The sequence below is a fragment of the Aythya marila genome (genome assembly GCF_965140915.1).
Source record: "Aythya marila genome assembly, chromosome: 2".
In the NCBI taxonomy this organism is placed as follows: Eukaryota; Metazoa; Chordata; class Aves; order Anseriformes; family Anatidae; genus Aythya; species Aythya marila.
Window position 1 is genome coordinate 71,574,205 of NC_139043.1, and position 26,222 is coordinate 71,600,426.

Below are 26,222 nucleotides of genomic sequence, written 5' to 3' on the forward strand. Positions count from 1 at the left end.
AAAACATTAAATAGCTTCAGAAGAACACTGCAGAAACCCAGCAGAAGGGATTAGGAATGTTACACGGAACTTTATCATCCACACATCCACAATACAAATCTCAATTCCCATCCTCTCTGATAATTAGAGGCTTGAGAAAAGCACCATATTCGGTCTTTGTCTTACGAGAATGTCATTTTATGGATGTGCTATTCTCCTGAAAGAAACATTGCTTCTAGCTTTTGTAAACCACTCTGCAGCACTGATAATGTACTTTAAGAGTTGCCTGAAAAGTAGTATTGTTACAATATTATGAATTACAAAATCATTTCACAGACTTTGCTGCTATCCTTTATTTAAAACTGTTTGCAGTTAAAGTGGAACTTAATGGAAGAGAGAAAATGGGTAAGGCTGGTGCTGCTCTCAAAACAGTTTTGAAATACACAGGGCAGTTACATATAGTTATTACTGTTAAAAATTAATCAGGGAAAAAAAAAGAAAAAAAGAAAAAAGATGAAGGCATAAGCTACAATAAAAATGCAGACTATTTTCACGTACATCAATGAGAAGGAGATACTACAAGGCACAGAGTATTAAATAATGACATGTCAAACAAGCAAATTATGCAGAAAAACAACAAGCACGGGGTAAGTTCTTTGGAGTTGCTTCTCTTGATTGTTAATACTACTTTCTTCTGCCAAATTGAAAGGATAATGAAGCTGCAGTGCTCAGATATAGTGTATTGCTAGATGCTTTGATTCTGTGGTCTGCGTGTGGTGCATTAACAAAGGAGAAACCAAGCTGGAGGACTGGACTGTACAGGTGAAGTTGGCTTCAAAGCATTACAAACCCACTATTAAGCTTGCTTCGCAAAAGAATACTTGGCAGTTTCTTGTAGCATTAAGCCACAAGAAACCGCGATGCATCGTTGTCAGTTCTGCTACAGCCACACTTCTATGTTTTGAGGAACACCAGTGACAGTTTTAGGTCTTGTTCTGATCGTAGGCAACTAGAAATGTAAGTGACTTGGCTTGCGAATCCTCAGTGCAACAGCCAGATGCACACGCAGCTTCTTGTTGCTTGCATCTCCCACCAGCTGTAAGCCCTGGTAACTTTTGTCCCTCTTGTCCCTTTTCCCCAGAGCTCACTTGAGTGGCAGTGTGATGCAGAGGGCTGGAACAAGGGGGCAGCAGCAGAGATCTTGGTGAAGGGGGAGCAAGAGAGAAAGAAGGGGGTACAGCGTACACTCGTATGTATGCAAAGGTAGAGAAGTTATTGCATGCTCTTTTGGAAACAGGTAGAGATTAAACTTGCATTAGATCAAATGAACACTTAACAAAGCACACTCCAGAAAATCATGTTTTCGGTCATCAAATTTAAAGACAAAAACTAAAAAGATCCATGAAGTGTTGCAGATGTGTAACGTGAAATGCAAGACCGTGACATCAGTCAATCAAGAACATAAAGTACTTCAGCACGATGTTACTTACAGTACCTTAATAAATTACTTAAACGTGAACCCTATCCTTCCCGCCAAAATAGATTTTCGAACTCCTCAAAGGGACACCTAAGTAAGTAGCCAACGGGACACACATGTAAGTAGCCAACTCTGAACACCTTCAAAGTTTTCTGTGTACCCTTTAGAGACAGTAACATTTTATACTCTCATTACTTACACTGACTTTTAAATTAAGTACTACACTTCCATGTTTAAGCTACTGCCAATAAGATTAAGATATTCAGAGAGAAAATTGATTACTCACATCCTTCTGACTAACTACTACATCATTTCTAAAACTGAGCAAATATGTAAACTGTTACCTAGTAGCTGTAAAAAAAAAAAAAAAAACACCTCTCTCCCCAGATGCTTCAACTCATCACAGTCACAAACGCTGGCCAGAAGAGTCACTAGCATTACATTCTCTAAAAATGACTGATGGTGTCATGCTCTCATTTTGTATCTAGACATCTGTTCAAGTAAAGCCCCATCACATTTCTCTCAGAAAGGTCAGTAGCTCTCATGTTACTGGTTTAAAGATCTCTCCGTGATGAGCTGGATTTTTTTAAATTATGTGTACACGGTTTTATATGTATCTTCACGTATATACACTACTCAGAACTGCAACAGGCACAAGTAGACATGATGTGGCAACTGAAGGATTGCACCTACATAAACAGAGGAGGCAATAATTACAGAGCTTCTAAACCTGCTTGATTTCCCAGCTGTAAACACACACGCTGCAAACCTGTGCAGAGTCTGTAATTTTAAATGGAACTTAAAATCTATTTGTCAAGGTGGAAGAGCTCGATCTTAAATTACCAAAAATAAGTAAATCAAAATATAGGCAATGTGGCTATTTTGTATTTGGCATTAAAAAAAAAAAAAAAAAAAAAAAAAAAAAACACCTAGAGTTTATAGAAATCTAATTCCAAGCAGTGTTTATTATCATTTCAGAGGATAAACATCTGATAAAATGACACAACTGTAAGGGACATGATATCTAAGGACAAACCTCGCAGGCAATCAGGAGTTAAGTATAAAGCTTGAACAAATGAAATTGAGTACGTAAACTACTATCAAAACTGAAACACAAAGTTTCACTTTTTCAGAGTTTCCACAGTTCTCTCCTGAGAGGAAAGGAAGTTCCACAGTGCAAAAGGGAATGATTATAATGATGCAGTTACCCTTCTTTGAAGCAAACATCTTATACCTGTGCCAAAAATATATTTTAAAGATCATCTTTGAAATTATTAAGGTACAGAGTAATGGATATGAAGCAGTATTTAGATTTAAAAAAAAAAAGTTTGTGAATGATACCTAAATGTGCCCCTCCCACCCCTGTAATTTAAATTTCAGGTGACCACATACTCAAAATGAAAAGAACCATCCCTCTCTCTCCAAAATCTATAATAGTGTAAAAAGCACAAATTTACCATTAATTGTAATTAAGAACAAATGACAAGATCTCTAAAATCTACCACTGAACTGTGTGGTAGAAAATAATGTAACATTGATTAGCCTTATTGTAATACAATATACCAAATTTGTGAATGCTGTATGTACTATGTGGAAAGACATAGTAGCAAAAACCACTGAGCTCACAGCATAGCGTCTTAATAACCTAGGTCTAATTTAAAAGGCAAATATGCAGAATTCTGTTTTATCCTGTGCCACTTTTGGATCCTATACAATACCTAAGTGTATGAAAGTAATTATTTTTGTGTCATGTGCTTACGAATAAAGTCAACAAAACTTGCAATTTAAATGAATCACTGGGGCACCATGTAGAATTCTACTTTCTTCAAAGAACTCCATGAAAGGATTACACACGTAATTGAAAGAATGGGGAACACAACAAGCAGCAAGGAATATACTGTTCTCAGACTTCAGTGAGAATCTTCATCTAAACACTTTGTAACATAAAGTCCATTACACTTTTCTTAGAGAAATCTCTCCATCTTGTAGATAATCCATACACACTTTATTTCCCACTGCTAATCTCTCTAAGTGCTGCACAGGCTCAGTGTAATATTGGGGCAAACATATCCTTTAACCAAGCACACTCAACATCCTTTCAATGCTAAAGCTTCGGCACATTTAGTATCTCTGAAATACACAAAGTTAATAAAACAGATTCTCCTTTTACACTGAAGCTGAAGAATATGTTTTTCAGCCTTAGAAAGTAACTAACATGTCCCAGTCTAATATGCAACGTGGCTGCTCAAACATTAAACTATTTTCCCTCTAATTTCATCCATCTTCTTCGGACACTTCAGATTTGTGCTTTTTACTGTTACTTTTTTTTTTTTGAAGGGAAGATATGCAATTAGCAGCCGGAAAATGGTCTTCTTACACTGCTTTCAGTAACACGTGTCCCTTTTTATTTCTTGACCATTAATATTTTTGGTAATATTACTGTACAATAAATATGTTTAAACGATCAGCATTTAACAAGGCTAGATGTGTTTTTTCTCAGTGGACTGCAGAGCAGACTGCTCAACACATGACTATCAACACAATAAAATATAAGCAACCTTTCATCCCTAACTCTATATGCTTCCTGCACAGTGTATTACACTAAAGTCATCATGGTATTTTATTCTCTTCAACTGATGTGTGAACAACTCGCCACTGCTGTGCTGCTAAACCATATCAATCATATAAACGAAGATCCTTTTCCCCCCCTTATACGGCTAGTTCAGAAAAACTTGTCTTAAAAAAAAACTTAAGTGTTCACTCCAGGGACTTCAACTAGAGTTGAGAAACACTCAAGTGTTCTCCAGAGCAATAGGCGATCTCATCTTGTCCTATAGGCTGCTTGAGGTAAAAACAGAAACAAATGACTACTAGGATTTTATTTTGGGGAGGATGCATTTCTCTCTTATACTCAAGTATAACATCAGAGGTGTTAGGAAGTCTTGTCAAGGAGCTATATTCTTTTTAACGATTGGATGCAACCGGTTAACTCATGTTTTTCCCCAAGGTAACTGTAGTACACAAGTTCTTCAATGCAGCATACATGTATTCTACTATGCTTTTAGCTGAGTGCCCTGCTAAATAAACAGAAATGCACTCCTACTAAAATTTGGGGTGTTCCACTGTCCTGCTTCTCTACAGACTCTTCTAAGCTAGCTGACAGGTCATCTCTCACAGGAAACACTTCCTTCGGTCCACACTACTCTCATCCAGCTCTCCTGAGAAGAATGCCACCTACTCCAGTTTGAGGTCATCCAAAATGTGAAATGCGATCTGACAGTCAAGTGCTTAGCCCAAAGTCATGATTTACTACATCAGCATAGATTCCTTAAACGCATCTTTGCATGAAAATGAGTCTTTTAGTGTCGCACCAATACTTTTATAGACTTGTTTTCTATTTAGAAAAGTCTACAATGTTATTAGTATGCTATATGGGCTTTTTTATTTTTACTAAAACATCAGAAGTGCTAGGATCTTCCAGGTCAGCATTTGTGACAGAAGCTGGTCATGCAGAAGAGGCATTTCTATCACACTACTTTTGTTTAGAAAAGTGAAGAAGTTATATTTCTGTCAACAGAAGCATAAAGTCGTTTAAAATAACTCTGCCCATATGCTGGAAGCTTTTTTTTTTTTTTTAATATATATATATAATTTTTTTCCCCCTCAAGGACAACACTTTTAACCCTTTCTCACAAACTCAACTCATTTTCTTCTTCAGCCTCCACATTCTTCAGCTGGGATACTTCTAGTTCAAGGCCTCTCAAAGTCAAACAGCTAGGAAAGATGAGCTGAGCATTCCTTGAGTTGCAGAGCAGCTGCACAAAAAAGGAAAATTGCATTTTCAAGTGCCAAACAAAGAATACTTTTAACCCGCAAGAACATCATAACTTTTGGGGGGATATCACAGTTTTAACTCTTTCTGTGAAGAATGTCATTCTGATTGTTTTCAGTGGGTTTCAATGCATACAGTATGAACTAGTGACCATTTACATTATTGCATTACTGCAACTTCCTGGCATGAGCTTACCATCCATTGCCTACGTCTGTGCATTCAATTCAGTCATAAAAGGAAATCAAAGGCTTCCCACTTTATTAAATAACATTAGCAGCAGAAACAAGTATTCTTACGTTATTACAAATCAGTAATGAAATAACATGCAGACTTGACTTTAAACTGGATCTCAATTTCTCTAAGCCTAAGCATGTATTGGTTGAGGTCATGGACTGAGATTATAATTCTAAAATAACCGTTTTAAAATATAGTTAAAAATGACAGCTACCTCTCATTTTTATCCAAGTCAGAAAAGGTTCCTGGCTAACAGTTCAGTGCATCATCCTCTTCAATAAGGAGCACATGATAGCAATTAGAACAACAAAGACATTGTTCTAATACAGTTAGTTACACTTCAGTACCTCTTTTAAGCACATACAGCCATGGGCTTCTACCACTTCAGAACTGAGCATTCATAGAAACTTTAATACATTCTTGACCATCATTAAGATTCCTCATGAATTGTCTTTTTTTTTTTTTTTTTTAATTATTTTTAATAAATTATGCTATCCTACACCAACTATTGTGTATAATTGGGAAAACATTGTCTTTATGTCCTTACTTCAATCCTTGACCTCTGACCACATCTTTTCTCGCTGTTCTTTATCTGCCTGGGATCATATGACAAAACAGTACAGAAGATACGAGTGGGTACCTGATCTTCACAACTCTTAAGCCTTTTTATTATCCTTACTATGAAGTATTTGTGCTATGTTCCTTTGGTTATTATATATTTAGATTCACAGTATGAATAACAAACTATTGACCAATGCCACAGCTTTAATGATGATGTTATAATGTTGAAATACACATCGGTGACATAGTATTATATATTTTCAAGCATGGGAGAGGAGAGGATATATGAAGTATTTGGTTTTATCTGAGGAGTACAAGGATTGCAGCATACTGAAACCAATCAGCAAGCAAAGCTGATTCTATAACTTCTACCAAAATTTTAAAAATATATAAAACAATAGCTCTTTCATTCTCCGTGCCCTCAAAATTACCCCATTATCCGTGCATTTACATTAATATATCTTCTTTTGCAACCCTAAAACGCACTGCTGTAGTACAGTTCCCATACTGCTCCAGTACAGCTCCCATAGCTCCTCCTCCTATTCCTTCCTGTTTAACTTGGACTAAAATGTTCTGACCTCTACCAAATCTCATTAGAACATCTGTAAACATGATCCTGAGCTATATCCTACTTGTTATCACAAAGACAAAAAAAAAAGACAAATTAATTCCAGAAAAATTAGAACCTTTTGATTAGACTATTTTCTCAATCCTTATTTGTCAATAGCAAAGGATGAGGAACTATGGTTAATTCAAAGGTAGTTTCAGAAATAAATGGGGAGAGCAGGCTTTATTATCATGATTTTTCAGGTCACTGCTTTAGAAATGTTTGTCCTTTTTCAGCTTTGATTCATAAAATAAGAAGTTCTTAATGGTTTTGGGCCTAGTATTATCTCATTTTTTACTGCCAAAACCTGTTACAGAGAAATAATTGTGAACAAAGGAAGTTATGTATGACAAAGTGTGTATGTTTTGCATAGAAATTGCCTCCATTTGCATACTGATAAACACTTTAAAAAAAGAATAATCAGAATTATGATTTTGTTTTTCTCAGTTGATAAGATCTCCAATCTTGTATTTCATTAAACATTTCCAAGGAAGGACATGATGTATATCCTTCATAAAATCAATTCAAACACATATACATGTATAATATGCATATATGTATAGAAGTGGTTATGATCTGAATCCTCTTTTTCAATATGTCATACATATTGCTGTTTTCCTGTACTGAAAAATACGCAGTTTAACAAACTGGAGATCCAGCTAAACAGTTTTTAATGAATAGCAATTAACACTTCCGTGGCTATCACATAATTAGTAAACATTTCATTAAAAGGAAAAAAGAAGTGCTACCTTGTGCTACAATTACTTTGTATCTATGTCATATATAGGGCACAACGTAGATCCCTGCAAACGGAAACGCGTAGGTGACCCCACCCTTGCGAAGACCCAATTATGCTACTGGGGATCCATTCACCCACATTCATCCAGTTAGGTGACAATGCTCTTCTATCTGATCTACAACAGACACCAGAAATATTTTTTTCTGTATTTCACCCATCCTGCAACAATGCATACATATTGGAAAAACATCCACAATATTCAAATTTAAATATAAAAAGAAGAAATTAAGTCCCAAGACATAATGGAATGCTCACTTTTAATTCTTGCAATTTCTTCTATTTGCCTATACGTACTACTTTCTTTTAAATTAACCTCTGAAAAAGTCTACTTCCACATACAGGACTTTTCTTTTTTCTTCCCCCAGTATCAAGCATTTATTAATGCTGTTTTGGAGTCAACATTTTAATTAGCATCAAGATAGTGAAAATCTTAACTATGGAAAGACAGTTTGGACTTTAAGAAATCTAAATTATAAACTCTGTCATAGCAAAACACCAATAACATCTGCTTTTAAAATATCTATTTTAAAATCTACTTAGCTAAATTTAATTAGCACATTTATTTCCATAGGAACATACTAGATCACATTTGAGAAAACCATATTTCTTAAATTGCTGTGAAGTTTTACGTCCAACTACTTTATTCTTGTCCTGGCTGTTGGTTTTATTAAGATAAAAATTAAACTTCAAAACAACAGGCATACCACAAAGGGACACAGTGCCCTATCTCCTACTAATGAGTTATGGTTCTGTCAGTATGCAGCTCCATATAAACTATTTGCCTCTCTGACATTTTGAGACTTGTAAGCTGTCCCATGGCTGGGACAAAGTAGAAATCACCCAGTATTTTGTTCCATTTGGATTTAGTTTAAGAATTATACAAGACTTGTGCAATTTAGCATCTATGTATATGTTAAGATTCAATTACTCTCTTCTAAGAAGCCTTAGATTAGCATTAGAGGCAAAGCTCTCAAGAACTAGATGATCTGTTATAACAAATAGCAAACTGATCTTAGAACTAGTATGAAAACTTAGGACATCATACAGATTAATTACAGGAACCCTTGGTTTATTTTATGTTGTACAAAAAGGCCATCAGAATCAATTTACAGTACCTTTCATCTTGTCCCAGATCCTCACTGTCTGGCATTTCAGACGTAAAAAGAAATTACGTCTCCCACTCTCTACCAATTTAGATAATCCAGGCAAAGATCTTCTAGTCTGTTTTGTGTTTTAGAAGCACCACACCAGGAACCTGTTCTGTTTGCAGTGGAGAAAAGCTCCTCGCTCAGAGAGCAAATGTTTACAACACATCCTAAGTGTCTGCTTGTCTTGAATGAAGTTCGGAGTGTTCTGCGTTGATTGGCCAATGCTATAAATAAACAAGTCGTGACTCACCTCACACACTATGACAGGGTGTTTAGTAGCAAGCACAGCCAAGAGCACAACATTTTTTTTTTCTTTGGGTCATGTGAGAGAGAATCACCACCTGGTTATTACATCTTATTTTTCTGCTTCCACTGGAATTCTTCCTCAGTGTCTCCCATTTGCTCAGGTGCAAGCGAGCATAAACCAAAATGATACGAAGCTAAACAGCACAGAGCTTTAAAGTAGCACATTTAGAAAATGTAAGAGTGAAGAGCTTACTGTAACGGTAAAAATTTCTATTTTTACTTCCCACAAAGTGCCAGTCACAACCTGACAGAACAAGCAAAATTTTTCTCCGCTGACTAAATTCACAGCCGAAATAAAAACTTAGCAATTCTTTTAAAATAAGGATTAGGAAGAGAAGTTTTTATTAATGATTAATTGCATTAGTTTTAAGTTCTGATTCCAAACTTGTCTGTCACAAGCAGTCTCAGCTGTCATAGGTATAGTGGCAAATTATACTGGCAGTCCTCTCAGAAATGAAAGTATGCCGACAGGTGGAGGCTTTCTGCCAAAATACTTCCAAACTCTTTGTGAACAACCTAAGGTGAACTGACAAAATCACTTTCCTCATATCACTTTTTTCTGCACGCATGACAGGGATTCTGTCACTCCAGCTACACCAGCTATGTTTCTATTAATTTTCAACACCCCTGCCACCTTATCTGTGCTGATGAAGCTTTGTAGTGCAGTCCAAGACTCTAGGGGTCACATATTTATGTTGTTCAGCACTGCTCCTTTGCACAGCATCTTTCTTCCATTAAACAGGCTGACCTGTTCTTTGTATAGTTTCAAACAATTATCCCATCCAAAGACCCTCACATGGATATTTTTTTTTCTCTATAAGGGAGTCCACACCAAGACTTAGGCTTAGATCTGCCTGTCCAGCATGTAAGAATTGTCCTGTGAATGTCACATCTTAAAGACAAAAAAATAAAGCTGGAACAAAGGCATGGCAGATTACAAATAACCACCCTGTATCCTCAGTTTGGTAAGCTGTACTTGATGCATTGTGGGTCATACAGCTGGATGCTGCTTAACTTTCAAAACCACAAGCGACCATATCCTTTCTTCTTATTTCTATATAAAATGCGTCAAAACATATAGTAAGATCTAAATAAAAATTGCAAAAATTCCCAAAACAGCATAATCAGAGATCTATTAATTTAAATTGTATGATTCATATTTACTTTGCAAGTATCTGAATTAATGAAGTGATCTCAGTAAATGGTGAGTAAACAAAACAAAAAAGGAACACTGGGTGTCTGAAGAACAACTTACTTTACTATTAGCATTTACTGTTACTTTACTATGTAGCATTCTCATCAGTTCTTTTCTTCTTTTCTTAATCCCATCCAATCTTCTGTATCCATACCTTTCCTCAACCTTTTGTATGACATGTTGTTCTTGTAATGGTTTAGTCCTACTGGACTTTAAACAGAAAAGAGGGAGACTAAAAACAGGAATAAAATCCTACTTCTGAATTATTATATGTATATATATAAATATATATACACATACATACATGTATATATATTGAAAACCTTAATGATTTATTGTTTCATATATAAATAGAAGCCATGTCCTACTCAGAGACATTCCATGACAAACTATGCCTGCTTATTTGAATATTCTTTTATTTTTTCATCTGAATAGCTGAAATAATTAGAGTTGCGTTAGTAATTAGTTTCTTCTAGATTACCCTGAAACAACAGAACTGCTTAACTCTAAACATTCCTTAGCAAAATTTTTATCTGTAAGTTTCATTTTCAGATCAAAATTCTGAAGTCTAACAAGTATGAAAAGAATAAAAACAAATAACTGAAATCTGCAAATATGCAAAAGCAACATTCAAAATGTAAATGTAGCATCAAAAATGAAAGCACAACTAAGCCTTCTGTAAAACTTTAATTTCTCTTGTTTCTTTATATGCATTACAATACAGTTTAATGTAGCCACCTGCATTTTATTGTGGCACCAGACCCTTTTTAATGTATTTGATGGCCACATGTGTAACCTGAAGAGACTTCAGTATTGTGTCTATCCCTGCATATCAGTATTGGACCTTGCTATAATCCCTACTCTTCTAGTACTTTTTTCTAGTACTCTTCATTCCCTTGTCATGGTCTGATAAAAATTACTATTTTTACAGAACCTTATCAGCGCTCATCACTGCAACAGAAAAACGTTTCACAATTTACAATTCCTGAGAACTCTTCCCCTATCCTGGAGGATATTATCACTCTATTTATTGATAGATTTGGTTCCAAACTGTCTACCAAATGAGTATCTAACTGAAATGTCAAGGACCTACTACTTTGAAAGCAGAGCATTTATAAAGCACTCATGGACTACTCTACTGATTTCAGTGCTCATCATTTTTGCAAAACAGTATGAGTAAACAGTTAACAGTATTGTAATGACAGTATTTTGCCTAGTATCTTAAAGTCCACCATCTAGAAAATTCATCATATTATTTATTTATTTATTTTTAAGTCTTACATCTTCCATACACAAGGGAATGAGAGCTTGTATTGACCAAACTGGATTTTTCTAGCAGCATGGCTCCAGGATACTTCACAGATGGATGAAATAGAATGACTTCAAACACACATGGGTGGGACATGTGCAGCAGGTGAACAAGATTACTGTACTGAATCAGGCCAAAGTGTATCTGGCACTTCCAACAGTGTTCAGAAGCACAGCCTAGGAAAAAATGCATTGCTACCTTCTCCAAATGTTCTTCCAGTCTCTAACTGGTGGCTCATGGGCTTCCAGAGCCAGCAGTGAGGTCTGTATTTTTAGCTCTCCTCAGTGGATTTTCATTCTGTGATAACATTTCATAACATCTTGCAGGAAGGACATCTGCAGATTAACTGTATGCTTTTTGAAAAATCACCTGATTTTGGCTCCTCTAATCTAGCCATTTCCAGCTTTGGCTGATTTCTAGGAACATCTACTGGACCAGACAGATGACAGCTCTGTCACATTAGATTTTCACACTATTACTTTTACAGACCCTTACTATATTCTTTTTGATGAAATTGCAGAATTGTGAGGTGGAGCTGCCTAGAAAAGAGCTGGTATTAAAACTGTTAAAAATCTGTTTTAAACTTTTTCAACGTGGAAAACTCAAAGTAACAAGGAATAACAGAACTGAGGAGGGAAAAGCTGTTTCCCTATCTGTATTTTCACTGTTCTTTTCCTAACTCTTCTCATGTATACTGTAACCAATTTAAGATGGAAAAGACCAGAAACATACATTGTTATTCCAGGTGAGGGCATGACATCTATTTACACCTCATTGTTAGGATATTTTTATTCTGTCTCTGTACCTTTCTTAGCAATTCTAATTTGTTTTTGGCAATTGCTAATTACTACACTGACATTTTTGTGGGACAATTCATTATGATCAAAGCATCTAATTTCTGAATGAGAACAGTCAGTTCAAAACTAATAACTTTATGCAGAGCTTCAGAACTAGTTTTTCTCTTATAGCAGCCTTTTGGGCTTTATTGGTCAGCTCTTCTTATAAATGTGCTGTTTTAAAACTTTAAAGAACAGAGTTGTGAAGCATGGTTCCCCTTTTCTCAGATAAAGGTTGCCTCTCCCCAAAAGTATTCTCTTTAACCAGCAGTTTATTTTTTTGTTGTTGTTTCCTTCCATATTCCACCAGTTTGCCCAGTACAGACTACATCAACAGCCCACACCTGCCTAGGTGACCCCTATAACCTTTTTTTTTTTTTTTTTTTTTAATAATTGTGTATTACAACTAATGCCTTGGTTATACAGTATACCGTAAAGCTTGTAGTATTTCATCTTTGAATTCCTGTAGAGCCCTAACACTATTTGTTATTATTCTGTTTATCACCCTCTTCTAGTGAGGCTGCAGTTTGCCATAGATTCTCTGAAGATTATTCTAACAGGAAAGAAATCCTAAAGATTACTCTAACAGGAACCTTCCTAACTTTTCACAGTGAACACAGAAATTGAAAATGCATTTAGTTCTTCTGCTACAGTCAGATCTCTAAATTCTTTTCTACTTTACCATCTACTGGCACTAAAAAGTGTCTCGAAGACTTCCTGCTCCTGATGTGTTAACAGGACTATCAAAATAAATTAACTACATTTACTGATTACACTAATCGTCACATTTTTACCTTTTGAGTGAATTGCTCTTCACACTCAGTTCGCCTTCATTACCACAGTTGTATACACAACTTTCCAGAGTACACAGTCTTCTTCATTATATTTAGATAACTTTAAGAAATGATCCTTACTTCTGTTCATCTACATTACCCTCAAGAAAAAAAAAAAAAAAAAAACTTCTTCTTTAGACCTTTCACACTACTTCCTTGATTGTTGGTAACTGCTCTCTTTACACACATGAATTTAGAAACCCTCCCAAAGATATGCTAGTGCATATATCAGATGCCATCCTGACATATTACTTGATCAGGAATTCCTACCTGTTATGTTCTCATATTTGATTTGGACTGAACATATATCACAATCATTGAGTAAATGGCCTCAAAAAACAGTGTAGACATCTGCATGAAACTTTCCTTTTATAGACAGCCACTGAAGAATTCAAAGGATGTCATCATCAAGAGAAGAAAAGTGTACATTCTTGACAGAGACAAGAATGCAGCTACTGAGTAGCTGAGAGGATCAGAAATAGTGTAGATTTTACATACTCAGGTACTGAACACGCTCAGGGACTTCAGCAGGTGGGTAAAAGACAACACACCATCCGTGTGGAGTACAAGGAGGTTAATCTGGCACTGTGTGGTAGACTGTGTATCCCACCTAGTCTGCAAACCTAGAAGTATTTTAGTTAGTCATGCTGTAAGTTGTCTACCAGCTTCAGAACTAGCCACAATCACTGCCGCCTTCTGTGTCTCTCCTCATCTAGGAAGACAGTAAGAGGGTGTTTTTAATGTATAACCCTGCTCAAATTATTCAGCTATGAGTGCATCTCACTTCTAATAACGTGAATAAAAATAACCAACATCATACTGTATATTTATAAACTATCTAAAAAAAATCAACTGACTCATAGCATAAAATCAAAGTACAAAAATATATAGTTTAGATGAGATTTCCAGAAGAAATAGGAAGTCTAGCTTTTTACTTTTTGTAGATAGTTTATGCTGATATTATTTTCAGCAACTCTGTTTAAAAGTTTAAAAATTACCATAATTTCAAAAGCATGTTTAAGATTAAACTCATTTGAAATGCACGTTACTGGTATGAAAACTTTTCTTTTTATTAATATTAACAAAGTTCCCCAAAATACAGTATTTTTTTCCCCTTTTTTCAATATAGAAAAGTGAATGGACTGGTTCCATTTAAGCGTGTATGCATGCATGTACATATATGCATTTATACACACACAAACATATGAAAAAGTATTACTGTATTTTATCAATTTGAAATACATACCCAATTTTCCAGTTTTTCAACATCCAAATTTGTTGAATAACTGTCCCAATTCTTTCTAAATACAAATTCAAATTAGATATGTTTTTTATTATAATTATATTATTTGTTTGTATTATTATATTATTATTATAATATTATTATATTTACTTAACTTTGAGATCTCATCATACACTACAAGATACACACAGGAAGCTTATTTTAGAAGAGATTAAACCTTTCATACAAGCATAAATGAACAATCATCAAGACAGACCTGCTGAATAGGTTCTTTGCTGTAGTATTATACCAGGTATGACCTCAATCTAGTAAGAGTTGTGCTAAAAAAAAAAAAAAAACTTAAGACACCTACTACACACAAAGCATAGTTTTCTGTACACGAGACTAGGAATGGAAAAAAAAAGATCTTTCAACAAACGACCAACAAAAGTAAAGAAAATATACACTCAAGATTTTTTTTCTTTCCTCATAGAATCCTGCATATTATGCAGGAAGCTTTCTTCATGCCTGGATAAAATAACTATTTGTTACAGCATTTTAAAAATCACAAGCTGCATATTCAGGAAAACAAAACAAAATAAAACAAAGCCAACATTCAGATTTGACAGAAAAAAGATATGCAACATTCAGAAAGCTAAACATGATATCACATGCAAGAAATATTTACCCAACAGAACAAAGCACATAAATATGCATTTTAAAAGAATCATAAAAAATGGAATATGAAAGCAACATGACTATCAACAGACACCAAAACCTGACTTGTATCAGGAACAACGAACTGTTAGATATTAGTGTTTCAACATAAAGCACGCATAATAGTGCACCACTGTGCATGAGAGTATTTCCAAGTTTTTGAACATAAGCAGAAAGAAAAGTTAAAGGAAGTAAGAGACACTTCAACAGCATTTAAAATGCAAGTAACTGCACTTCAGTCACATGAATGTAGCAAATCTTCCTCTACGACAAATATGATAGATCATGCTAGAGTTGTGTGACAAACAGAGGAGCTGGAGACAGGGTGGTAGAAGATCTTACCACTAAGGCTGAAAATCTCAACTGCCTTGGGGCTTTTTGGCCATGGGATCTCAAACAGCTACAAAAGAAACATATTTCGGAGAAAAAAAACCTTAATATGTCACCTAGCAATGATCTGAGCAACTTGTAAAGATAACTGAATATTTTTCCAGTTTTTTTGAAGAGCCTCCTTACACACCATTTCATGAAGCTGTTATTTTGTTTACTATACCACGTTTCCAATTTCCTAAAGACTAGAAAGGTACTTATATACTAGTTCATCTACAATCATGATCTATAATTTAGTTAAGTCACATTAAAATGAAAATTCTTTCTGAGGCACATACTCAAGATTTTGAAACCTGCATCTCCACCAGTTTCTCTTGGTTTGTAGCAATCTGAATCTGCTTATTCTCAGCAATGATTTCTTCCGCCACTGAAAAGAGGTGAACCATACTTAAGGCAGACCAAATACCAAGATATTTATACAATGAAATCAGCTTGCATTGAATGAATTGGTAAAGGATAGAAAATACTTAAGAACATGTGAAGACTTTAAAATATTTTTCAAAGGTGTTGACACAAAGCGTTAAGGTACAAACCTGAGAAATTTGTTGCCTTCTAACTTACCTCTTAAACACAGCACAAAGCATTGCAAAAAAACAAACAAACAAACAAAAAAAAAACCAAACTGCCATTAAGATACCAAGAAAAAGCGAATATTTGGATGGTATTTCTCTATGTAATTAACTCAAAGTAAGAAATCACTCAGCTTTGCAGAATCTCTAATATTACTATGACACTCATAGCTAAATACCGAAAAATGCCCAGGTCCAAATGATTTTGCTAATATGCTAACAGTTTGCTGAGAGAACCCACCATTACTTCGATACTGACACCATCCTACGAAAAGGAGGATATGAGCCAGTTTTCCGCCTTATTAAATGATTTATTCTTAGATGCAACATAAGAATATCTCAACAGAGCAGTGAGTGCAATTGCAAGCACTAGATCAAAGTCCAGGTCATCAGTCCTGAATCAGACATTACAAAATTAAGGATAAATCATCACAGGACTTCATGTACATTATAATGGATTTATAGAACATAGTTACATATTATCGATTATTTTCATTGACATCAATTTGTCGTTATGCCCCAACTCAATCAGCCAAAGTTCTTTATTAATATTCAGATTTGCTAGCCAGGTTTTTGCATTCTAAATATGACTTTATATTGGTTTTTCTGGTTGCCCTTCCAGGCTTCATCCTTTGTTAATGTCCACATCAATTAAGAGAGACAGATTACTGAATTAAACTGTTAACTTTTCTCATCAATTTATCTTTTTTTTTTTTTTTTTTTTTTTTTTTGACTTACTGTGTGACGGAAGATAAAGTCTCTTAATGTTTACTATGTCTGAAGTTAAAACCAGAATAATATTCTCTCCCTACAAAAAGAGTTTTTTCACTAGAATCATCCTTATTTAGTCTCACTGTAGGAGCTTATAAAAGTGCACATCCGTGACACAAAGATATTAAATTATCACTGATGTGACTTGATTTAGGGCAGATTTTTCTGATGGACCAATAAGTAATTTGTACGCTACTTATTACTACTTTCCAACTCCAATACATGTAACGGCACATTAGCAAACCCGATGCAACAAAATCAAAATGTAAATTTATATAAGCAAAGGTTGGAGTATTTATCAACTAAAACAGATCAGTGAAAACAATGCATGACATTTTAGAAGACACATACTTGTGTATGCAGAGCAACCAAAATGTTAAAAGCAAAACAACAACAAAAACAAAACAAAACAATAATATATAGGAACTCATCATCACAGTTCAAGTTACCATTTAATCTCAATTACAGTTCTGCCAGTTGGAAGAAGAAAAAAGACATATAAGCTTCTTAAATGCTAACATCAAAACAAAGAAAATACTCTTGAATAATATCAAAGACAATAGAATAGGAGGGTAAGATAAGCAATAATAATAAATAGCATCAGAAATACGTTAGACATAGAAATGGTATGTTTCACATGATGGCAATACATATACATATACAATTGCCAACTGAATAGGATGATTAATTCTGAGATTCACTGATGAAAACAAAGCAAACTTCTATCCTGGAGTGATTGGTATACCAATTTTCTTTCTGGAGCTTCTCCAAAGCAAATACTTGTCAAACCACAATCCTTCTGCTCTTTTAGGATCCAGCTCTCTGTGAAATAACTGCGAATTTAAAGCTAGGAAGGCCAATAAAACACCACAGAGCTCCACAGAGAAAGCAAGAGTGCAGCCAAGATTGCAACAGAGAAGTCAACCCTCTCCTACAATCACACCCATAAAAATCACTCCCATAAAAAACTACAGAGCTATATTGTTCTGGGGATAATACAAGCCAAGAGACGTTCAGATCAGGAGCAGTGATCAGTACAGAGCTGCAGCCTAGCCTGTTTGTCATCAAGCACACAAGAAGACTTATAATTTAGAGGAATGCCCTGAACTGGTTGTGTGAATGCTGCCAGAGCACTCAGCCAGAAGTGCTGAACCTGATAACCTTAGCCCTGCCTTAAAAAATCGTAATAGGAATGACATTTTGCTGAGAGGCTGACAATGCTATCAGAAAGACAAATTAACTTCACTTATCTAGACTTTTGTACCGAAGTATATAATAATTTAATTTCCCCATTCCTTTCCTATTTTTATTTAAGTTCAATCCATTTCACAAGGGCTTTTAGACCACATGTACAGAACATCTTATTTTGCAATGCAGAATAGCAGCCCTGTTTTAACTTCCTTCTTCCTCATTTTTCATGGAGGCCTATAAATTTCTAAAGAAATAATTTATTAAGCTGTAGGAAGTATTTTTCAGTTGCACATGTTGCTATCAGTATACTAAATAACTAAGCTTTAAATTTATAAGTTACTCATACATACTTGTATTTTATGTACATAAATGTGTAAGCTGCATGGTATTTTGTTATAGCTTTTGCTGTTTCCATCAGAATCTTGTCCTCAGACATACCTCTGCTTTGAAAAACCTTCTCTATTGATATACACGTCCTATACAGGAGGGCAATAGAAGGATGAAAAAAATAACAGTTTTACTTTAGTCCAGGGAAGTAAGCCTTTTTTTTTAAAATAAATAAATAAATAAATACATAAAAGGTCTTTATTTGGCAAATAGTCAGAGCACTTTACATACACCAAATACATCATCTTTCAACTACTTTTCAGGTCCTGTGTTTCTCTTCAAATCACGCCAGGAACTGACAAAAGAAGCCCTAACAGACTGATTTCCATATGCTAAAGCTGTTTAAAAAAAAAAAAAAAAAAAAAAACACACACAAAACAAAAACCAAAAAACTCTTCAGTATGCAATGTCTTTGATTAATGATTGATGAATTAAATATTTCTTCCAAAGTACATCAGGAAAGGTTTTGAACAAAGGATTTGAAATACTTTTCAAAGTATTGAACGGAAAATTCTGCTTCTATGTCCTTTACAGAAGCTTCCTTAGAGCTCTATTTATCATCAGATTAAGGAGTTTTCAGCTGAGTTCCCATGTTTTGAGACTTTGATTATAGTACAAAATACTGAGTTCAGAAAACAAATGATAACTGAAGTTGCCAAGCTGTCCATCCTAGGAAAGCTGTGTGCTCAGCGTGAACTCACAATGGAATCAGTTTTGTTCCTGTACAGCCATGATGTGAAAACTTCTTCAGACACATTTGGGGTCCTTGCAATCAATACATAAGAAAACAGTCCTACATGGTTTTGTTTCAGCTTGTGTTCTACAGAAACATACAGGTGCATTTGGCTACATGTTCTTTAAAATGTTAAGAAATTGCTTTATGTTGTTTTTGTTTGATTTTAAAAGATCACACGCAAACCTCAGACATCACTGCTCTGACTGACTTTATGACACTGATCTCACACTTAAACGCATTAAAGCAAGTTCACTGGCACATTTTGACCTTGAATTTCCCATGAATTTGTTGGTAACAACACTCAGTGTAAAACTGGGCAATGGTTATCTAACATGCCCTTCCAGCATTTCTCAGACTTTAACATTTATTTACAATTTATTAAAAACATATATAAGTGCAGAAATAAATAGATATAATTTATAATATAATAGATATATTATACATTTATAATATAATAGATATAATATAAATAATTAATTTATTTCAGTCTTAAGTGACTACTTTAGTACTATGTCACTCAATGAAAAGTCTATGCTTGTAACGTGGTTAACAAGAACAGGTAAACTAAAGCCAAAGGTTTATCCAGCCCTGTATCCTGTTTTTAACAGTTGCCAAAATTGAATACCTGGGGGTGCTTAAGGAACAGACTACGATGCAGGAAAACACATAATGATACCTCTATAAAATACAATACAGCCTCAAACGAACTGTAGATCAGGGACTTTCAAAGCCAGAGGAGGTGACTTCGTATTTTAATAGCCTTCAATTAATTTGCTTCAATGAGCTGTCCTGAAATCTATATTTTTAATCCACATGTACTTCTAATTTTCACAACAATCCAGTGTTAAGGATTTCCAAAGCTTAATTGCATCCTTTTATTTTCTCAACCTGCTACTTGCTATTTTTATGCTTCCTCATTCCAAATAATGGGAGAGAAAAGGCATGTTCCTTATGGTATCTTAGAAATACATTTAACAGAATGGTTCCAGCACACCCTGCTGAAGGACTCCTTCCACTAACACAAAATTAGCCATTTACTCTCACCTGTTTTAATGCCTGTTGGAAATTCTACAGGCCTACCTCAAACTCTACTCAGTGTTCTATCACAGTTTTCTTGTCTGTGATTTTTTACTGCAGATTTTTAAATACTTCTGACATTTAAAAATACTTATTTTAACATATTTCCACTACTTTAAAAGTGGACATTTTTTGTATTCATCATGAAATTCTCTTAAAAATTATCCTGACGTTATGAACTAGCCTACATTAATGTGAATGGCCACAGCTATGTCAGTGATCTCTTAACTGTACTACTAATAAAAGCACTTAATAAGTAACAGTTTAAGAAATTAAAGAGGATTGTTCTTTTTATAGAAAATCTTACCCAGGAAAAGAAGGTGTATGTCATATGGTGCTGTGAACATAACATATAGCAGGACTTGAAAGAAATTCTGTATTTTTGTGCTACAGTAAATATTTACCTCTGGACATTTTTGTTAAATTGGACTCCTGAGTACATCTGGTCACCTCACCTGTATTCCAGAAATGGGGAATCTTACCCTGAGCATGAAAAACAACACGAGCATATGCCACCCTCTATTTTCCTCAGTGTAAAAAAGATGTGTAGCTTGAGAGCAGGATTTCATTGTTAGTTAGATTCTGACTACAGCATTTTGGAATATAAGCAGAGAAAGAATTTAGGCACCAAATGCACTTCAGTAGGTAAACATGCAACATATGTGACATCTCTTCTGCCAGTAAGAAAAAAAAAAAAAAAGCAGACTCAAGGAAGGAATATCATAACATTTGTTTCAAAAGAGCTGAGCTGTTTTATTCAACTGTATGTTGAAACACGTAAAAGAATATAACATGTTACACTGCTGATACGCTCACATGCTTTGACAAAACTGTGTGCCAGAACATTCCTTACTAAATTAGTGACTAATCAGATGTTGTGCTGGGAAACACACCCTCACGTGTTACAACAACCCAGGCGTCTGCAACACGAAAAAAAAAAATGGGTCTACAACTAAGTTCTCATGCCCTCGGTAAATAATTTCCATCATGCGTTTTGTAATCTAATGCCTGTATTTGGCAAACCAGATGCAATTAAAGGTCAATACCCTACTGCTTTATAAACTCTTGCTATTGACTGTCACCTTTCTAAAGATTCTACACAATGAAACGCTTTTGGTTACACAGCAACATCCAGTACGTTCTTAAAAATGCCTTGTTTCGTTATTCATAAAGGAAGTAAGAAACATTTGAGTTGTCAAATTAACCAAAGTGGACGTTTTTTTTTTTTCCTTTCTTCTTATTACCCTCAAATGTCCAGTATGCTTTATAAGTTGTTTAGAATTTGACAACTTGACATTAACTCAAGAGGCTGTTGGGAAACATGCACATACTTTCTCTTTGTGCAAAACATTCTTGCTGCATATAGGGAGTGTATTGCTTATGGAAAACTGCACAGGTTGTAAAGTCTATAGTGCTATGTTCTTACTGCTGAGATTTGAGACAGTACAAAATGTTACTTAAATAATACAGTTTATCAAGCCCCATACAATGGTACACAAAAACAAGCTCCCTAAGCAGAAAAAAGAGCCACGGATTCAATGACTCGTGTCTCAGGTTCTAGAAACCTTTGCATTGTCTGCAGAATGATGTGAACACTGGTCTGACAATGCTGCAATCAATCAATCAATATTCAGGTACAACTGCCCTGGAACAATTCAATTTACATGTAGAATCATATATGTGTATATATATACATACATATATATATATGTGTGTGTGTGTGTGTTTATATATATATATGCGTGTGTGTGTGTATATGTATTCTCATAATCAGATTGATGCGACAAGAAAAATTCTGTGACTGGCATCAACTGTGACATGCAATCACTGAAAACGGGAGGCAAATGCCTGTGATAAATAAACCTATGGCAGATTTGGGATTTGATTCAGTAACCTTTCCATGCGGGACAAATTTTAGTTTTGTCCCCAAATAATAAAATAACAAAAGCAACACTTCTTCCTGAAGGAAACAGATAATTTAGACCAACATTAAAAGGGAAAAAATAGTCAATTGTACTTACAGCAGAAAAATACCTCTTTCATATTTGTGTTTGGCATAACCCATAACATTTGGTTTTCATGCCGTCTTTCATTATTATATTAAAATACAGAGCACAGTTAAATTTGCTGCCTGGTTTTATGAGATTTTATTCAAATATGCTTTGACTTGTTTCAGAAAAGCAACTTCAAAATGAAACAGTCATTTTTTCTTAATCCTAAAAGTAGTATCTCTATTTAAAGTAACACTGGGGGCTCCCTGAATGCTATAGTTTATAAATACCCTTTAAGATGACAAGTCAAATGACTTCAGGATTGTAAGTTATCTCCCACAGTTGTTCAACTGTTAAAATGGAAAGCGGTAAGAATAGAATAAAAATATCCATGGTGAAAATGTTACATGTGCAATGGAATAAGCATAAGGAACAGGGCACATGAGCGTCCTAACATTAATCTTCACACTTAAATTTACTCTACCCTTTAAAAAGGTCAATTTTATAAACTTTTCTGTTGATGAGCAATTTGAGGTCTGTCATACTGTTCAAAGTTCCACACTGGTCAGAAATGCAGCCTTCCTCTCTGTACTCATGGTCTGTCCCACGCTTATTGCAATAGTATTCTGCTAGTTCAGGCATTTATAATAATTCCATGCAATGCTCCCTAATTATAAGGAGCTTTTTAGAAAATATACACACGGAAAAAAAAAAAAAAAAAAGAAAGAAAATCAGCATTACATTTGTGAACAGAACAAATCCCTGAGACAATCAAACACACCAAATAACTATTTGGTAGTCAAACAGGCTGTTCCTGAACTAGACAGTAGTTCAAATGTACTGTAAGATAAGACCATACAGAGAGTTACCAAAAGAACAAGTTGACAGCATTTCAGTTTTCTGTCCTCTTCATCAGGGCTTTGTACCTTGCTACTCTAAAAAAATACTGTTGTTTGTTAACCAATTCAAAGATAAAACATAAGCAGCTGAAGTCTCACTGTCTAGAAAAACGGCTGAAACATTTTACTAAGTCTGCCTAGGCTCTTTCATGTCTTTAATGCTTAAGAAAGCCTTACTGACTCTTAGAGTTTGGAGTTGCGCTAAAAAGGGCATTCTTCACTTCATGAGAGATTGACTTTTCCAGTTTACACTGTCTACAGTCCCTTGGAATACAATACCTCAACTTGAAAATAAAAACTTAAAGATTGCACACCAACCAATGACCTTGTTTTAATTTTAGTGTATTGATATACAGCTACTTCTGCATAGACACAACAATAACTTGCAAGACATTTGAAATAGATTCCCACCATAAATTAGAAAATCCCAGAATGCCAAATGCTAATTCAAATATCTTCATGGATGAAGGGATAAATATTCAGGGTGAGAGCTGACAGAGGCAGGGAATTGCAGGCTCTTCATTTCAGAATGCTGCGACTGTATCCAAGCTTTCTCTATTCCCTGTCTGAGCCTGGTAGGAAGTATCTTGCTACCCCTCAAGAGACAGTCCAGAACGTGAGGCTGAGTTCAGCATATGCGCTGAAGTACACCTGTCTAAGAAAGAACATCACTTTTTGGCTGACATTTTATAAGGAGTATGTTTAAACCTTTTGGATCCTCCAACTGGAAAGATATTTATCTAAGACAAAAGGGGTCTTTTCCACTTTCCCCCACATACACTTCATTCCAAGTTTCGCTTTCTTATTGAGGAAATACATGTCAATCACGTCCTTGGACAGATTTTCCTATAAAGCTATTTAGGTAAGTAGCCAAAATAAGAGTGTACTCTTCTACACCCTGCCTCTGAAGCATGCTATTCGTAATAAACACTTTGTTAATATAAACGAGTCAAAAAAGTAACAAAGCAAAGGGCTTTATACTGCAAGTGCAGTACTAATCAGATTTGACAACATATACTACGCACGTGCCAGAAGCTGAGAATCTCCAAGCAATTTTAAGTAGAGAACAATAGACACTATGCCTTAGCAAACAGAATTCAGTATTTATGAGAAAGTTGATCTGCTCAAAAATGGCCAGTAGACACCATCTGCTTAGATTCAGGAAGTACATGAGCATTTTCTCTTTTGCTACAACTCATTTAATACTTTGTGTGGGGCTCTTGCACCCCAGAAGAAGCAAAGCTAATTAATTGCTTCAACAGAGATCCCTCAAGACATACAGAAAAAGTGAGGCAGATGATACCAGCACAATTTTCTCTTGAGTATTTTGGTTATAATTTTCCTATAGAGGTGTTCACACATTTAAGAAATCAACCCATGAAGGTGGGATAGATAAGTACTTTAAGAGAAGCTTGTAGCTCTCACCCTATGTCCAAAATGTGTCCCACAAACTCAACACGGGAGAGGGTACATTCTCTTTTTCCTATAGTGAGGCTTTTAACGCTTTATCTCTCATGCTAAAAAACACTTGTGATAATATTGCTGCATCAGTGTGAAACAAGGAAGTATTAACAAGTGAAGAACACCTTTAAACTCCCTCACTGAAAGCTGAGAAAACTTGGCAAACTACAGGCAACTAAATGTTCTTGCACTGTACAAAGGAGGCAATTCAACTGCAGGATTTGCCATACTTGCTCTTACCTAAGACAGGAGAGAAGATCTAGGCACTTGTTTTTGAGATGGTACAAAGTGAAGAAAGGGACAAGTAGCACAGGAGAACTGCAGAGTAGCACCAGCTATTCTTGCATTTTTCTCTGGCTCATTTCTCCACCCACCTCCTCGACTGAATTGACTGTATTTACTTTATCAATCTCCCTTCAACTCTCATCAGCTTTCAAGAGCTGTTTTATTTTCTTAATGCTGAAAATAAGCTGAAGGTTAAAACAAACAAACACAGAAAAAAACAACTTTGGAGGTTACATTTTTCCTCAGTGGTGCTAATATGGGTATTATGTGACATGCCAGCAAGAATGACACAGAGCTATTAAAACTGGGTCAGCTCAGAATTAGCAGTTCTTAGGTTGTTCACAATGTAAAAATCCACCTGGCTGCACTCACAGACACCTCTAACAGAACTGCATTTTGGGCATAAACAGATACATAGACAAAACTCTTATGAATAATTGAAAGGTGACTGTAGCTCCATACTTACACAAATTAAACATGAGGTAGAGCTGGCTTTATGTTACAAATTACTGAAGAAAAGCTGACATAAGTTTATATATAAAGTGATGAACAAAGGCTGTATTTCCATCCTCCCATCATTATGAAGCTAGCATTTTTTCAACTGAGTGCAAGAGTTCATTTTTACCAATGAGTAACAAAGGAAATTAATTACTGAGTCACTTTTGCACAGGATGCAGCATACCCTGCAGTTTGCAAAGACTGTATTTATGTCAGGTATTTATTTCACACATTTAACCATGGATGCAATGACTTCACTTAAATAGAAATATTTTAAACACATACATGCCTCATTGCGCTGGTGCCCAGGTGACCTATTTTCCAACATGGAGACAAACTGAGAAAATGCTAGGTACAAGGACTTTTAGAAGCCTCCATATGAAAACTTCTATTCCGTGCTATTTCTCCTTCTGATTTATGCAAGAAATAGCATTCATTTATCCATGAGAAGAAACTAAAAAGAATGCTTCAAAATGCTTGGAAATGATTACTAAAATTTCTGTCAAATCAGACTATCCAAGTTATTCTTCTGTATCTCAAAGTTAAAGATTTGCACAAAAACATTTTTGCTATCAGAAGAGCAGGAAAAAAAAATCTGAAGTAAACAAGGGCAATCTCCTGAATGACTCCCTAGTACCTAGGTGCTGCAAAACCCAAGCCAAAATATACAGTAAACCTGTCAGAGCTGTCTAAATAGTTTACAAAGTTTTAAATAACTCTTGATAATTCTGGCTACAACTAGTTAATGAATTAAACAATATTATCAGAGGAAAAGACAGGAATTTAAAGACTAATCCATTTCTCAAGGAGTCACGGTTTATTAAAGGTGGAAAAAGAGTGATCTTCAGATCAGCTGCTCTCATTTAGATACTTGGAGAGATACTAAGTTAATAACAGCTGAGAAGCTGCTAA

The 26,222-nt window shown here is 35.1% G+C and overlaps 1 protein-coding gene across 3 annotated transcripts in view; it reads right to left on the bottom strand.

Moving 5' to 3' along the window:
• Nucleotides 1–26,222, bottom strand: part of RETREG1 (reticulophagy regulator 1) — a 63,971-nt gene that overhangs the window by 14,204 nt on the left and 23,545 nt on the right. The window contains exon 1 of one of the 3 annotated variants that reach the window (XM_082753102.1): nucleotides 8,605–8,820. The exons of the other annotated variants lie outside the window; for them this stretch is intronic. Within the exon in view, the coding sequence (XP_082609228.1) occupies nucleotides 8,605–8,639 (35 nt within the window). The 5' untranslated portion in view covers nucleotides 8,640–8,820. Of the gene's footprint in view, nucleotides 1–8,604; nucleotides 8,821–26,222 lie in introns of those variants that run through there. 3 annotated transcript variants of the gene reach the window in all.